The 16,997-nt window shown below is 46.5% G+C and overlaps 1 protein-coding gene across 1 annotated transcript; it reads left to right on the top strand.

Annotated features, from left to right (window-relative positions):
* Window positions 1-11,854: 11,854 nt before the first annotated feature.
* On the top strand, window positions 11,855-13,973 carry LOC310678671 (WD repeat-containing protein 5-like). Its single transcript, XM_083442971.1, has one exon. It carries the CDS (start codon window positions 12,257-12,259, stop codon window positions 13,259-13,261), a length of 1,005 nt encoding a protein of 334 aa, XP_083299097.1. The 5' UTR covers window positions 11,855-12,256; the 3' UTR covers window positions 13,262-13,973.
* The last annotated feature ends 3,024 nt before the right edge of the window (window positions 13,974-16,997 follow it).

Raw genomic sequence — 16,997 nt, 5'->3', positions numbered from 1 at the left:
CTCAAGGATCAGGTGGCAAATTATGTAAAAGACCTCTATCTGACACCTTGGAGTGCTTCTGCCACTTAGAACAGATAATACTAAGGTAGATGGACATATACTGTAGTCTGACTTAGTTTAAGGCAGCTTCCTATGTTCCTAAAGATGCCTACTGAAATATACTCAGAGTCGCAAAGTGATTTCATGCTCTTTATTCAGCTCATAGTGGTGAGGAGGAATGAATGCCAGTCCCCTCAAAGTATCTGCTTTATATACATTATTTACACAATGGGCTGCACATGATTGGCTAATTCCGGAATTCTACTGTAAGCCAATCAGGTTGTGGATTCACTTCTATCTGGAGCATGATTGGGTGGTTCCTGCCAACCAATCATACTGCTGCATTGTTCTAGGACCAATCAGACTGCTGCATTCTGAATCCTATTGTTCTAGGACCAATCAGACTGCTGCCTTTTGGATCCTATTGTTCTAGGACCAATCAGACTGCTGCAGTTTGGATCCTATTCAACTCAGTACATAACACCCCTCCCCTCTAAGTTCCAGTCCTGCCCGGGAGGTCGCATTCATAGTCCTCAAGGTACGCTGGCGGCCTACGTGTGCGTTGCGGCCTGTGGTGTTCCCTGGTCCGGGGTTCCGGTTCTGGCTCGTGTTCCAAGGATGCTGGCTGTGATGGGGCTGTTTGGTCTGGCGCAACTGGCTCGCTCAGTCGTGGTTCTGGTTCTGGTGTCCTTTCGGCCTCACGGGTCCTCTCTGTATTTACTGATTCTGCCTCTCCTGCTGGCCCCTGCTGCTCTATGGGCCTCACTGCCCCACTGTTCCCTTGGGACTCCTCTGACCTGTCCACCGCCTCCTGGTTATCTCCCGGGAATCGTCGCCGTATCTGGTCGCAGTGGCGGCGCCAGCATTGCCCCCCATCTGTTAGCACCTCGTACGACACGGGGCCAGTGACCCTGGTGACCGTGGCGGGTACCCATGCAGGGCCTGCCCCAAAATTCTTTGCGTACACTGGGTCCTGGGCCTTGAAGGTCCGGGGGTTCCTGCCTTCCCCCACCACTACCTCATCCTGAGCTCTATCGGGGTGAAGGCGGTCCAATCTGATTGCAAGGCGCCGACCCATTAGTAGTTCAGCGGGGCTCCGGCCAGTCGTTGAGCTGGGGGTGCTGTGCTGTGCTAGAAGGAATGTGGCAAGGCGGTACTCCCAATCCCCTTGCGTCATGCGGCGAAGGGTGTCCTTGGTGGTCCGCACCATGCGTTCTGCTTGGCCATTGGTGGCAGGGTGGAATGGCGCCGAACGGATGTGGCGGATGGCATTCTGCGCTGTGAAGGTTTGGAATTCTCCTGACGTAAATGCAGTCCCGTTGTCTGAGACGAGAGTGTCAGGGAGCCCGTGGGTTGCAAACAGCCTGCGTAGTACCCGGATGGCTGCAGATGCAGAAGTGGACGGTACCAGTGCGACTTCCAGCCATTTGGTGTAGGAGTCCACCACTATGAAGAATGTTTTCCCCTGAAAGGGGCCAGCGAAGTCCACATGCAGGCGTGACCATGGTGCTCGGGCGGACTCCCAGGACTGGACTGGGGCCCTTGGGGGATCTGGGCGGGATTCTTGGCAGGCCTGGCAGTGTTTGACCCAGGCCTCTATCTCTCCGTCGATCCCCGGCCACCACACATAACTCCTGGCCAGGGCCTTCATTCTTACTACCCCTGGGTGTGTCTCGTGTACGGCTGTGAGGACCCTTTTGCGGAGGGGCTGGGGAACAACGACCCTGCTTCCCCATAACAGGCACCCCTTGTGGGCCGACAGTTCATGTTTGCGAGTTGTGTAGCCAGCGAATTCTGGCCCAGGGCTGTTGCTGGGCCATCCCCTCCACACCCAGTCCAGGACCCGGGAGATGACCCTGTCTTTCTTGGAATGGTGTGCAACTTCTTGTGCCTGAATGGGGCGGTCGGGAAGCAGCTCCAGGCTCATAACCTCTTGTGCAGGTGCTGGGTCGGGGCCTGTTTCCGGTAGTGGTAGCCTGCTGAGGGCGTCCGCATGGCCCATTGCCTTCCCAGGGCGGTGAATCAGTGCATACTGGTAGCTGGCAAGGAAAATTGACCACCTGAGGACGCGAGGAGACAGCACTTGGGGGGTCTGCTTTTCGGGGGCAAACAAGCCAAGCAACGGCTTGTGGTCAGTCACCACGGTGAAGGGCCGCCCGTACAAGAAATCATGGAATTTTTTTACTCCCTTCACGATTGCCAGACCCTCCTTGTCGATTTGCGAGTAGTTCCGCTCGGTTGCATTGAGTGTCTGGGAAAAGTATGCCACCGGTACCTCTCTTCCATCCGGGAGTTGGTGTCCCAGGACAGCGCCAATGCCATAGGGTGAGGCGTCGCATGCTAGCACCACCGGCAGCCTCTCGTCGAAGTGTGCCAAGACCGAGTTTGAGACAAGCAAGTCCTTGACTGCCTGGAATGCGGCCTCCTGGCGCTGGCCCCACACCCAAGGGGCCCGCTTGTCCAGGAGTCTGTGTAGGGGCTCTGCTACCGCTGCCTTGTGGGGAAGGAAGGAATGGTAAAAGTTCAATAGTCCCAAAAAGGCCTGAAGCTCAGTCTTGTTCTTGGGCGCTGGGGCATCGCAAATGGCCCGTACCTTGTCCCCAGTCGGGTGGACCCCTTCTGCATCCACCATAAATCCCAGAAAGTCCACCTGAGGCACTCCTAGTAGACATTTTTCCCGCTTCACCTTGAGACCCGCCGTCTGGAAACGGTGCAGAACGGTGCGGAGGCGGTCCTCAAACTCCTCTGGTGTGGGCCCGGCAATCAACACATCATCGAAGAAGGGGGTGACGCCAGGGATTCCTTTAAGGAGAGAGTCCATTAGATTCTGGAATATGCCTGGTGCCACGCTGACACCGAATTGCAGCCGCTTTACCCTGAACGCTCCTCTGTGCGTCACAATCGTCTGTGCCTCTGCTGTGGCCTCATCTACTGGTAGCTGTTGATATGCTTGGGCCAAGTCCAGCTTGCCAAAAATTTTCGACCCAGCCAGGGTGGCAAGGACATGGCTGACCACTGGCACTGGGTATGCATGGGCCGTGAGGGCCTTGTTTATGGTACATTTGTAGTCTGCGCAGATGCGGACCGAACCATTAGGCTTGACGGGTGTGACGATTGGGGTTTCCCAGGGGGCATTAGGCACCGGCTCCAGCACTCCTTGCTCCACGAGCCGGTCCAATTCCTCGTCTATACGGGGTTTCAGGGCGAACGGGACCCGGCGGGCCTTGAGCCTGACTGGTCGTACTGCGGGGTCAAGCTGTAGAGCAATGGGGGGCCCCGTATACTGTCCCAATTTCCCATCAAAAACCCCCGGAAATTCCTTGCATATGGCGTCCACGTCCACTTGTAAGCTAGTGTGGTTCACCCCGGTGACGGCTAGCCCCAGTGGTCCAAACCATGCCAATCCCAGTAAGCTAATGTAGGGGCCCTTGACCACAAGCAAGTCCAGTTGCCGCGTCCGCCCTCGGTATTGCACCCTGAAGGTCCCCACCCCCATTGTGGGGACCTTACGTTTCTGGAAGTCCCGGAGGGTGAATGGGGCCGGCCTGAGTTTGGGACCCCCAGTAGGGCACAGTTTCCTTAACGTCCTTGCCGAGATTATGGATAGAGTTGAACCCGTGTCAAGCTCCATGCGGCATGGGGCCCCCTCTATCTGTACCTCTACATAAATTTTCTCTACGTTGGGGTGGGGCAACTGGTATACCTGGAAGTCCGTGAGCTCCGTTGAGTTGCCTTGGTGCGTTGGGCCCCGGGACCTGGGGCTCTTGGATTGGTCATCTGATGCCTGCCGTCGGGTGGGCCGAGCCCGACACACCCGGGCGATGTGTCCCGATTTTCTGCACTGCCTGCACTCTGCGTTGCGGAAACGGCAGGTCCTCCTCTCGTGACTTTCTCCACAGCTTGCGCAGTTTCCTCCTTCTCGTCGAGGCAGCTGTGGTATGTGGGCTGCTTGAGTGCGCTGCTGTACTCGGTGCACCTCCTCCCTGTCAGATCCTGAGTCGTCGGTGAGGTCTTCGTGGTGGACCCTCGGTTGGGGCGGCTGGCTCGGCCGTGCCTCTTGCATCGACCTCTCGGCAGCTTCCGTTGCCAGGGCCTCCTCCAGAGCAACCTGGAAAGTTAGGTTCTTCTTAGCGTAGAGGCGCCGTTGCAGCTTCTCATCCCTCAGGCCACCGACGAGGCGGTCACGAAGCATGTTCTCCAGCTCTGAGAAGTTGCAGAACCGGGCGGCTTGGCGGAGAGAGGTCACAAACCCAGTTATGGTTTCCCCAGGGGCTTGCCGCTTTGCGTAGAAGGCATTTCGCCGAGCCACCTCTGAGGGCTGTGGCGAAAAGTGCCCCTTCAGCTGTTCCATTATTGTTTTGTATGGAACCGTAGCGACGTCTTCAGGCGCAAGGAGAGCCCGGGCGATTTCAAACGTCTCCTCTCCGCAGACGCTGAAGAATATTGCCCTCTTCTTGGCGTCTTCTTCATCGGTGACCCCTTTGGCTTCTAGCAGGAAGGTGAAACGGGAGGCGTACGCTTCCCAGTCTCCAGATGCTGGGTTGAACGGCGAGAAGCTGCTGTTGGTTGCCATTCTGAGTTCCTTGTGTCCCGGAGCTGAAGCCTGGATACACGGTGCGAGGCAGCGGTGCGGCAGGTGGCGGTGCTGCGGTGCTGTGTGTGGCAGTCAGCTCAGCGGGATCCCACCTTCGTCGCCAGTGAAATATACTCAGAGTCGCAAAGTGATTTCATGCTCTTTATTCAGCTCATAGTGGTGAGGAGGAATGAATGCCAGTCCCCTCAAAGTATCTGCTTTATATACATTATTTACACAATGGGCTGCACATGATTGGCTAATTCCGGAATTCTACTGTAAGCCAATCAGGTTGTGGATTCACTTCTATCTGGAGCATGATTGGGTGGTTCCTGCCAACCAATCATACTGCTGCATTGTTCTAGGACCAATCAGACTGCTGCATTCTGAATCCTATTGTTCTAGGACCAATCAGACTGCTGCCTTTTGGATCCTATTGTTCTAGGACCAATCAGACTGCTGCAGTTTGGATCCTATTCAACTCAGTACATAACACCTACCCTAACCAGACATGTTAGTACACTGGAATTAGAAAGAAGCAGCTGGCAGTGTCCTTCATTGGGCTTGTCCCATGTTTATGTTCACCACAGTGGTCTCTCCGTAACATGAAAGGTCAGGGATATTCACACAGGATAAGCCAATGGGTTTCCCATTAAGGACTAACTCTTCTAAGGAAAGAATCACTAAAGAAAGTTCGACTTATGCACTGCATATTCATGCGCAGCAAATATGCATGGTACGCTCACCACTTAGTGCAGGCATAGGCAAACTCGGCCCTCCAGATGTTTTGGAACTACAACTCCCATCATCCCTAATTAACAGGACGAGTGGTTAGGGATGATGGAAGTTGTAGTCCCAAAACATCTGGAGGGCCAAGTTTGCCTATGCCTGACTTAGTGTAATGGAGTTAACTGCAGTTTTATTATATTAAAAATTATTTACAATTTTATCATGATTGATCTCAGATTGTTATTCCACTTATTTCTTCTATACATACTATATTGCTGAAAAGCAGCCCCATGGATTCCTCTTTTGTTGGTATAACATCCAAAGGCATGTTGCCCCAAATATCTTCAATAAGTGAATTTGTATATTTACTTGTATATGCATTTGGGAGCACAACACAAACACAATCTATGGTCATTGGCACTTTAAGTAACAGGCGATTCTGCCCTAATTCTCAAGCAGATTCAGAGTTGGGTGAAAAGTAGAATTAAATTAACTGTTGGATTGAACCTGGGTTGTAAATCACTGTGATTACTAATGCATGCTAAAAAGAAGAGACACAAGGGGAATGGAGTCTGATGTCTGGCTTCTTTAGTAGCCAGAAGCAAGTCAGAGACACAATTCCTGTGGAAAAGTTTCACATGACGAGCCAGCCCCACGACAGTGCATTTAAAATATCATCACCCTATTTGTTCCTTAACTAGAACATGTTTAATTGGGTCAATCACTTTTTAAAGTATCTCCTAAGGAACTGATTTGACTTAATAAAATCAAATGTCAACATCCAGATCTTACAGCTACAGAGTTTTATGGCTCCTAGCTGTATGTGAGTTTTGCATTGTTATTTATCTACTTATTTAACTTGTTATTATATTGTATCTCTGTAGGCAACACATTTAGAAAATTGGCATATGCATTTTAAAATAAACAAGGCTTTCTTTTAGGAATATGATCCTTCCTTCATGCCAAGTTGCGGCAAGGCAGCCTTTGACAACCTTGTGCCCTCCATATCTTGGGCCCATCACTGTTCCTTAGTCCTACCTACTTCACAGGATTGTTGTGAGGGGGGAAATAGGAAGGGAAAAACTATGTATGCCATCTTGAATTCTTCAGAGGAAAAGTGAGATATAAACCTATATATTTTGGGAAATGGTTTGCCGATTTGCTTGTTCTCTGTGCATTCAGACATCTCTAAAGATATTATTGCCAAAATTGGCATGAAGGTTCCTGATGTGGGGGTGGCAGTTTTCACTGATGCTGAGCTGCCAGCTGCCATTTTGAATCCAAAACGGCCGACCAAAATATCACTTCAGCATAACTTTACCTGTATTTTGTCACAAGTTTGGTTGCCACTTGAGATATTGCTGTCAAACCCTGTACAAGGGCTTCCAAGTGGAGGCAGCAGACTTTGTTACAATTGAATGCTGGACACCATTTTGAATCAAAATAATGGACCAAAACATTTTTTTTTTGCATGGGTTTGACTGCCTCTTGAGATATTGTCACCAAACTTGGCAAGAGGGTTCCCAAGATGGGAGAGGTAGCCTTCATGGATGTTTGAACACCAGGTGCCATTTTGAATCAAGGTGGTCGGTCAAAACATGACTTTGGCATGACTTCACCCAATTTTTGGTGTGATGTGACCGAATTCACAAATCACACTATCCATCTAATAATAAATAAATCACAATATATTTTTGGTTTCTAAAAATTCCCAGGCAGTACTTGGCACTCCCCGCTATTGAATAGATAGAAGGAGTTGTAGTCTAGCAACTTCTAGAGGGCTAAAGGATAGCCACCACTGTGATAGATGATAAAAGGACAGTTTAAACTCATACCCTTGAGTCTTGAGCCAGCAGGCATACATGTGAACAGAACACTACCTGAATAAGAATTAGCTGCACGGAGAATGTCACTTGATGTTACTTCATGAAAAATTCAAACTGTCAAGGGCCTTAAAAATGTCTCTGAATTGCAAACATACAGTCTGGTCTAGCTGCAAAGTGTGCAAAATTAAGCAGATGCCCAGCTAATACCTTGCACGTGAAACATTATATGTCAATGAGGCCCTTCTTAATCTAAAGGTGAATTCAATAACGTTATGCTGAATTGCATTCTACAAAGCTTATGATTGAGGGTCAGAACCTCTAGACCATGATGTGATGTCAGCAGCTGCCCTTCCATTGACCCTATCCACTACAAACTTTCTAGCTGAATCCAGTTATGGATGTTACGCCATACCATATTGCTGACTTTTCTACCTGGTGACAATTTTAATGCAGCTGCCTTCACCTTCACAGAGCTTGTGACAGTGCTTAGAAACCACTTTATCTGATCTCTCTCTATACACACACGCACACACTCTTCCTATATATATGCAGTCTCGCTGTGGCTGCCCAAATACAACAGCCCCCTTTCCATTCCTCAAAAATTTGTTCATTATAAATTTTGTCATCTGTTCCCAACAGTCCAAATAAAGAGCCATCATAACAAAATAGCTTGCATATATTTATTAGCCCTCAGGGCAAATATGCAAATATAAAGAGAGGAGCCACTGCTGGCAGGGTTGAATAGTTTTTGTGCTGGCTAAAGTATCCCTTTTATACTATCATTTCCCCCCTTGGCATATTAATTTCCTGATGTCATAAATGACAGTGCCCTAATTTTGTTGTTCATAGTGTGAGAGCCTTCTATATATAAACCCTTGTGCAAAGCAGACCAAATCTGTCAGGAAAAAATCAGGACAAAGCCTAGTGAGGACATGTCTTTTTTTCCACGTAGAAAAGAAGAAAACGGCCAATGTAGCTTACTCTGTACAAGTGTGGTGAAGGGGAGGGGGTCAAGCGTAAAACTTCACAAATAGCTGGCTGGTAGAGAGTGTAGTACAGTGGTTACAGCACCAAGCTTGTGAGATATTGATTACCCTGTTCACAACGTATTATTCTCAGGTTACACCAGCTGGGTAAGGACTTTTGTGACTGTTAGGATCTCTGAAGGATATAATGGATGAAACTGATTAAGAAACTGTTGATCGCAACAAAAATTATGCAGCCTTGCTGTTGGAAAACAGAACACTTACACCCCTGTTTGGACAACATAACCAAATGCAATGGATATCCACAGACCTTGGGGAAAGGGTCATAGCTCAATGGTAGAGGACATGCTTTGCATGCAGGATGTCCCAGGTTAAATCCCTGGCATCTCCAGGGAGGACTGGGAAAGATTCCTGTTGGCAGATATAATACTTGTCTAGATGGAGCAATGGTCTGACTTTAGCACAAGGCCACTTACCTGTGTTGACATTTGGAGATGGTCACCTGAATAGACTGTGAGCACAAACACATGAACAGGTGGAGTTCACATGACCAGGAACGCTACAAAAAGCGGCTTGCAAAAACCAACCAAAGGCACATAGGTCAATGGCCACTGCCAAGATCATTGCTAAAGCAAGAACCAGAATCACAACATGTAATTAACACAAAATGTTGAGTATTATGTCTTGGTTTCAAAGATAAGCTAACGTAAGAAAGTTCAGAAAATGAAAGTTTTCTGTCTCACATATTCCTTGCGGCCACCTATACTTACCCAAAGCCTGCCCAAAGGGGTTGGAGGTGGTCCTTCTGTGAAACATGGAATGGGGTGGGGGGCCTGTTAGAGGGGTGGGGGCATACAGCTTTGTTTTCACAAACTTCCTTAGATCGACTGCTCTTAGGGCCACAACATTAATTGTGTGGTCTGCCCTCGAGCGTGTGATTTTTCTTGGACAAATAGCCAGTGTGAGAAGACCAATCTGGATTAGGACCTTGGTGTGGTGTGTGGAAGGGGCATGGGGGGGGGTCTTTATTCATTTGCCCCGTATTGCAGTCCTGTTCCAGATCAGTATCCCCCTGCCCCAACACACACTTGCCATTTGCACAAAGGACGGGGAAGCTCCAACTGGAGCAAATGGGAGCTTCTTTTCCCATGCACTTTATAATTGCGTTATAAATGCATTCATTTACTGTCAGGTGCTTGTCTGCACAGAAAGGAAAATCGCTGGCAGCTCACAGGATTTTGGTGTCAGCATTTTCACAATGAACTTTATTGTCTCTTACAATTTACTTTCAGCCAACGTACAGTACTTTTTGGCTCTGTATCCAGACCCTGCCTTTTAGTTCATCTTCCCTAGCTATTTGGCTCTTGTTAGCGGGAGTAATTATACCTAACATAATCTTTAATGTACTGTGCTGAGATTAGGAAGGGGCTGCATTATTTGTTTAACATACTGTATCAATTCTGTTTAACTTCCTGCAGCCCCTTTAATATTTTTTATAAACATGGGAATATATGAAGAGACTTGCTAGCTCAGGACAAAGATCTATTTAGTTCAGCCCCTGTTTGCCACAGCGGCCAACCAGATACTGTCTGGAAACTCCATAAGCAGAATAGGATGGCAATAGCCCTCTCTTGCTGTTGGTCTTCAGCAAACGGGATTCCAAGGCATGCTGCAACTGATCTTAGAGGAAGTACATAGCCATCAGGGTTTGTAGCTATTGATAGCCTTATCCCCTTTAAATTTGTCAGATCTTCTATTTATATATATAATTTTTATTAATTTTCTGTTTTACAATTTACAGTACAGTGGTACCTCGGGTTACATATGCTTCAGGTTACATACGCTTCAGGTTACAGACTCCGCTAACCCAGAAATAGTGCTTCAGGTTAAGAACTTTGCTTCAGGTTGAGAACAGAAATTGTGCTCTGGCGGCGCGGCAGCAGCGGGAGGCCCCATTAGCTAAAGTGGTGCTTCAGGTTAAGAAGAGTTTCAGGTTAAGTACAGATCTCCAACACGAATTAAGTACTTAACCCGAGGTACCACTGTACTCATTTTTACATCCTTAAGATATCAATGACTTCCCTTCTTCTCCTTCCATAGTTCATTTTACATATCATAAATCCCTGCATATTTTGCAGAAACTATACCATTCCATTATCACATCCATCATAACTTATTTACACTGCTGAATTTATCTTAATGCTGCCAGCATTTTCAGCTGAACAGTTATTTGCCATATATTCAATAAACGTTTTCCAATATTCTCTAAATGTATGTTTTTCTTGTTGTCTTATTCTGTATGTTAAGTCTGCAAGCTGTGCATTTTCTGTCTTTTTTATTCTGCCTTTTGTCTGTCCTGAATCTTCAAACATTCAGCTTCATTGCGTGCCCACAAATTCTGGAGTTAGGACTATCTGCTTTATGCATAATTGCCATCCATAATTGTAGGCACCTCTCTTATGTCTCCTCTTACTCACATTTTCTCTAAACTAAAAACAACAACAACAACCCCAATACTGTAACCTTTCCTCACAGGAGATTTCTTGACTGGGTGTGACATTCTTTGAGGGTAATGGGCTCTTCTCTTTTTTTGCCACACACCTGGTGGTTGATTTATATGTAACCTACACTAAACCCTCGGGTTAAGGCAGGGGTCAGCAAACTTTTTCAGCAGGGGGCAGGTCCACTGTTCCTCAGACCTTGTGGGGGGCTAGACTATATTTTGGGGGGGGGAATGAACGAATTCCAATGCCCCACAAATAACCCAGGGATGCATTTTAAATAAAAGCACACATTCTACTCATGTAAAAACACCAGGCAGGCCCCACATTTAGAAGGTGATTGTGCCAGATCCAGGCCCTGGGCCTTAGTTTGTCTACCCATGGGTTAAGGCTATGCAAACAATCAAACTAGTTAATTATGTTTTTATGGATTGTGAAATGCTGGCCATTTATGTTTTATGGATTGTGAAATGCTGGCCACCTAAAGGCCATCTAATCCAACCACCTTCATAGAAAAGGGGCCAATAACGCTGGCAGAACAAACAGTACAGAAAAATAAGGCACTGATTTTGAGTGAACTTGCTCAAAAATAGCCCCACGGACTACTCGAAAGAGTCGTCTACTTTGAAGAGAAGCGCCTTTGAAGCCAGCAACTCAATGGCTGGGTCCCAAGTGCTCCTAAACAGCACACGACTGGTTCAAAACACTGCAATTGTTCACTTAAAATATAAAGGCTTTACAATGTTTCTGAAAGATGCTTGGGCTGGAAGTATAGTGTGCCTGGAGGAGATGAGGTGGGGCACTAATTGAGAAGGAGTGAGATGCGTTAGCGCTTTGCCTCCTGGTGCAATGAAAAATACACACTGAGAAGGGATAGGAAGGAATGTATGTCTCTCCCTGGCAACGTGTTATGTTTCCCTTAGGGGACCTCACAGTTTGAAAAGCACTGAAACAGCAAGGGGGAGTTGCTTGTGTTCAGTTAAGAGAGAGAAATGGAGAGTTCTCTGCAATTCTGCACTCCGCTGCCATAGTCAACTGAAAAGAGTATTAACTGATTGTCCTCCCAACACCTAATGCTTCGGAAGTATTATTCACATCTCAAACAAAAGGAAATTGAGACACAGAGATTAAATCATTTGGCGGGCAGCCCATGGTAGGTGCGCACAGCGCATGCGCTTGGGCCGCCGCCGCGGCTACCGTCGCTTTTCCTCGAGCTGCAAGCGAGCGCGGGTGCCGTGAGTGGTGCGTCGCTTTTTCCCAGCCGGGTTTGTTCACTGCGCCTGCGCGAGGCCTTGGGTATCCCCTCCTCCTCAAGCGAGAGCTGCTGCTTCTCCCGCCGAGCGCCGAGGTGGAGGCAACGGCGGCGGCGGAGAAAGCGGAGCCTCTAGCCGCGCCTTAAGGAAGCTCAACGTGGAGTACGTGATTCTTTCCGCCCACCTCCCTATTCTGTCTGCAGTGACTGGTCCCCAAGGTGGCAGCTGAGTGGAGAATTTGAAGCTCTGAAGTTGCCCCAGCCCTCTTGTAGGAGACACCCACCTTTGAATTGGCTTGCACTTCCATCCCGTGAAGTGCCCAGATCCTGGCGTGCTAGTTTCCACAGCCATGGCAACGGAAGAGAAGAAGCCAGATTCAGAATCAACCAAAACACAATCGACACCCTCCTCTTCAACCAATCAGAGCAAGCCTGCCCCTGTAAAACCAAACTATGCCCTCAAGTTCACGCTGGCAGGACACACCAAAGCTGTCTCGTCAGTGAAATTCAGTCCCCATGGGGAGTGGCTGGCCAGTTCTTCGGCTGATAAGCTTATAAAAATCTGGGGCGCCTATGACGGCAAGTTTGAGAGAACCATATCTGGCCACAAGCTGGGAATCTCTGATGTCGCTTGGTCATCTGATTCAAACCTCCTTGTATCTGCCTCAGATGACAAAACGCTCAAAATTTGGGATGTGAGCTCGGGGAAATGCTTGAAAACCCTGAAGGGGCACAGCAACTACGTCTTCTGCTGCAATTTCAACCCGCAGTCCAACCTCGTCGTCTCAGGATCGTTTGATGAGAGTGTGAGGATATGGGACGTCAAAACCGGGAAGTGCCTAAAAACCCTGCCAGCCCATTCTGACCCGGTTTCAGCAGTGCATTTTAACCGTGATGGCTCCCTGATAGTGTCCAGCAGCTATGATGGCCTCTGCCGAATCTGGGATACAGCATCAGGACAGTGCTTGAAAACACTGATTGATGATGACAATCCCCCTGTGTCTTTTGTGAAGTTCTCTCCTAATGGCAAATACATTCTAGCGGCAACGTTGGACAACACTCTTAAGCTTTGGGACTACAGCAAAGGAAAGTGCCTAAAGACCTACACAGGCCACAAGAACGAGAAGTACTGCATCTTTGCCAACTTCTCGGTTACTGGTGGGAAGTGGATCGTGTCTGGTTCAGAGGACAACCTGGTTTACATTTGGAACCTCCAAACGAAAGAGACTGTACAGAAGCTGCAAGGGCATACAGATGTTGTGATCTCTACAGCCTGCCATCCAACGGAGAACATCATTGCCTCAGCAGCTCTAGAAAACGACAAAACAATTAAACTTTGGAAGAGTGACTGTTAAAATGCTTTCAGCATCACTTCAGAGACTGCTGGGGGCGGGGCGTGTCTGGAAAACATAGGGGTATTTTGTGTTTGTGTTTGTTGAAGGCCCATTTGCCAGGAAACAAAGCAACCTTTGAGAAGATGATGTCTCCTAGTCTTGGCCCAAAGAACTTGTCTCCAAACTGGGCAAATATAGTGTTTTTTTTGGGGGGGGGATAATAAAAAGATTCTGTTTTCTTTGATGAATTGGCGGCTTTTCCTAATGGGAAGCCATTAACTATTCTCTCCTTGGAGAGTAAGGTGGCAACTCTGTCTCCTAACAGCAACCACCGCCAAGTCATAAACTTAGAAAGAATCTGGATATGTTAACATTTTTGAAGAAAAAGAAAAAAAAGATCCAGGCAGGTAGGCCCTAGTACATAAAACTTTAAATAGAAGAGCCATGGTGGCACATTACTAAAGGCAATTTTTAAAACATGACCAAACAAGTGTTCTTTTGCCTTGTGCCTCTTCTCATTTCCCACCCATCCAAGTTTCCAGAACCTGTGATTAAATCACCCTTTCTTTGTCCTTCTGTGTAATGCACCCTGTTCATCATGCTCCTTGACAGTAAAAGTTATTCATGCTTTTCACCCCACCCCAAATTGTCTGCTCAACCTCTGTCCTCCTAAGTCGTTGCTTGTGGCTTTTTGTTTTTACTTTAAAAAAAATATTTTGGCAAATTTCACAAACTCTGTACAGTTATTTCAGTGTAAAAAAACAACAACACACACACACTTTATCTTGGAAATCTCATGGTATGAGCTTGTATTTGCTAATGGTATGTCTTTATTCTACCCCCCCCTCCCTTTTCCACATTGGTATATTCCTTTTCTATCCTTTCTTACCTCTCCTCTGCACTTATCAATATTTTACACATCAAACCTGGTTACCATATGCACAATAAAAAGGTGGGATTTGGGGTGGGTGGGAATCATTTAGCCAAAAGTATGCTGAAACTTTTTGATGGATCCAAAGCAAGAACCCGGATTTCTGAGTCAGTGCCATAACCACAAGTTTTCATTTTCCTTTGAGTGCAACATGAACATCAAAGAGGAAGGTTATGATTTGGGCATGTCGGACCTCAGTTAGAAATGTATAGTCAGGGGTAATTGGATTGTGGTGGAGAAAACTTCCTGTTTGCTGTTGAATGGCAAGAAGACAAATGATGTAATTACATGAAAGAGTTGCAAAAGTTATAATCATAAAGGGAAATGCTCCCTGTCTGGCCATGTGCACTTTCCTCATAGGTTTATTTCTGGAATGGTTTTGATTTCAGTTAATTGAATAAATGGCTAGGAAAAGTAGGAATGAATTAAACATTAGCAGAATGAGAGATTTAAAATATAATATGCCTACCTTAAAGGATATATATCGAAGCTATTCTGCTATTCCAGCAAGTACTCTTTTTTTTTCTTTCAGAAAAGAAGAATATGCCAGTTGCTTGCTTTGGCAAATTCTTGTCTTTTCATTCTATCTCCACCCCATTTCTAGGAATGGTGTCTCTTGTATCCCAAGCTGCATGATGTTTTTGGAAAGGTAAAATACATTTTTCATACAAATTCCATTACATACTTTGGTCAAGGGCTAACTTTTTCTACAAACAGCCAAATTGTGCGCCACACAAAATAGACTTCCTTACATCCAGTTCTGGCTGTGTGCTGTACGATTCACATTGTACCATGATTCTTAAGGACATGCCATCATTCCTTTCAAATTTAGCAGACAGTACTGCTATTCATATATTTATTTCTAAAAATTGTCTGTTACGCTTATTATCATTATTTATCATAGATATAAAGCAACAACTGTGCAAAACCTCAGTTATTACCATGCCATGGTTTTAGACCAGACAGTGACTAGTGTGTTCTGCAATAAAATGTTACAGCGTAGACTGCTCCTGTTCTGGGCTTTACCCAGTCAGCTTCCTTCAAGGTAGTCTCCTGTGATTTTCCATCTTTCCTCCCAGCATTCTGTGGTCATTGTACATACTCAGTCGCACTGGGGTGTTTTTTTGGGGAGGTGAGGGGGAATTTTTGCCCTGTTGTTTTTTTCTGTTTGTTGGAGGGGAGGGCTTTTTACAAAACTTGGGTTTCCTCCAAGCATGCTGGTTTCTTCTTGTTTCTCAGTGACCCCACTTTGACTACAGTCCTATTGATACTTACCAGCTGTGTTCACTATTAGAGGAAGCAACCTACCCCACCCCAGTTCTTGTTGTTGTTTAGTCGTGTCTGACTCTTCGTGACCCCATGGACCAGAGCACGCCAGGCACTTCTGTCTTCCACTGCCTCCCGCAGTTTGGTCAAACTCATGCTGGTAGCTTCGAGAACACTGTCCAACCATCTACCTATTTTGAACTTTTTGTTACAAGAAACTATGATAACCATCATTAAAATAGAATTTTGCAGTTCACAGTGTTCCTTCAGCAGAGATCTATGGAGCTGCACCACAGATTTTTATAATTTTTATAATGGCAAGAAACCCTCTGAGCTACTTGCCACCACATCCCCATATGGGCGTTGTTCTGGAACATACAAGAAATACATTTTACAAGCTATTCTCTGATTTTAATAACCTTTTCTACAGAAGAGCATCCTGGTATTAATACTATGGCACACCACCCAAATCTCTGAGCAGTGCAAGATTCCAGGCGCTTACCCAGAATTCAGCTTCCTTGGAATGAGGGACAACAGAGACGGTGGCGTCTTTATGATATATGGTTTATTTATACAACATGAGCTTAGGATAAAGGGGCCCACAGCATTAACACCCCTAGAAGGTCTGGCTTCTCCCACAGCCACAAGCCTTGGACTGAAGCAGAAATCAAACGTCTCTCCCTCACATGCGCCTGCCTGCCATCTACTTCTAGCCTCCAGCTCTCAGACACTTCCATTCTGACTTTTCTCCTTCTAACCACTAGGGAGTTGAGGGGGAGGGGCATCCATTTGTCCTCTGGCACAGAGCCACTTCCTTTGTTACCCTAATGACCCATACTTAGGGGTCATTACCAATAGCCTTGCTATTCCAACAATTAAACCCTTGCTAGATCCAGAAATTAGAAAGGATTCAGGCATACAGCCTACCCCACCTCCTAACTCATAACAATACAATAGAACTATACTGTATATGGCACTAAAAAGCTTTTTGAAATATGATATTTCTATACCAGCCAATATATCTATGTAAGTAGCATGTGAGATATGCACAGATCTCTGCTTTCTTTAGCTAGTGCAGAAAGCAGTTGCTAACAGAATTGGTACTAATTTTATGATAATGATCTTCTAGTACTAATTGTCTGGACAAACATTTCATCCTATTAATTTTCATGTCCCTCCTTCTTATAGTTTTTTTTTAAAAATGTGTCTCTTGTATGAAATCTAATTATGTGCATATGCACCAATTTATCCCTCTTCACAAAAAGAGACCCATTTCACCATTAGCCGACTTGGTCACACTCCTACCTGTTTTGCAATTCTGTGCAGCTCTATTGTTTCCCAAGCTTTCCCAATTAATCTCGTTTAAAGGTGTTACAAACCCAGCAAACATAACACTGTCTAAGACACAGCTGTGCAAAAATAAAATTTAGAAATTGCCGTGATTTAGAAAAATCCTAAGCCTACTCCAAAGTGCAATAAACAGTCCAATAATCAAGAGATGGGAGCATGAATGTACTGTGTGAGCAGCATGCGGGGCAAAGCACACTGCACAGAGACTGC

The sequence above is a fragment of the Podarcis tiliguerta genome (genome assembly GCF_965153285.1).
Source record: "Podarcis tiliguerta genome assembly, chromosome: 5".
NCBI classification, from domain to species: domain Eukaryota; kingdom Metazoa; phylum Chordata; class Lepidosauria; order Squamata; family Lacertidae; genus Podarcis; species Podarcis tiliguerta.
This window is presented reverse-complemented; position numbering and strand designations above follow the sequence as displayed.

Coding starts and splice junctions, on each gene's coding strand:
- LOC310678671 (XM_083442971.1), top strand. CDS start 12,257: ATGGCAACGGAAGAGAAGAAGCCAGATTCAGAATCAACCAAAACACAA.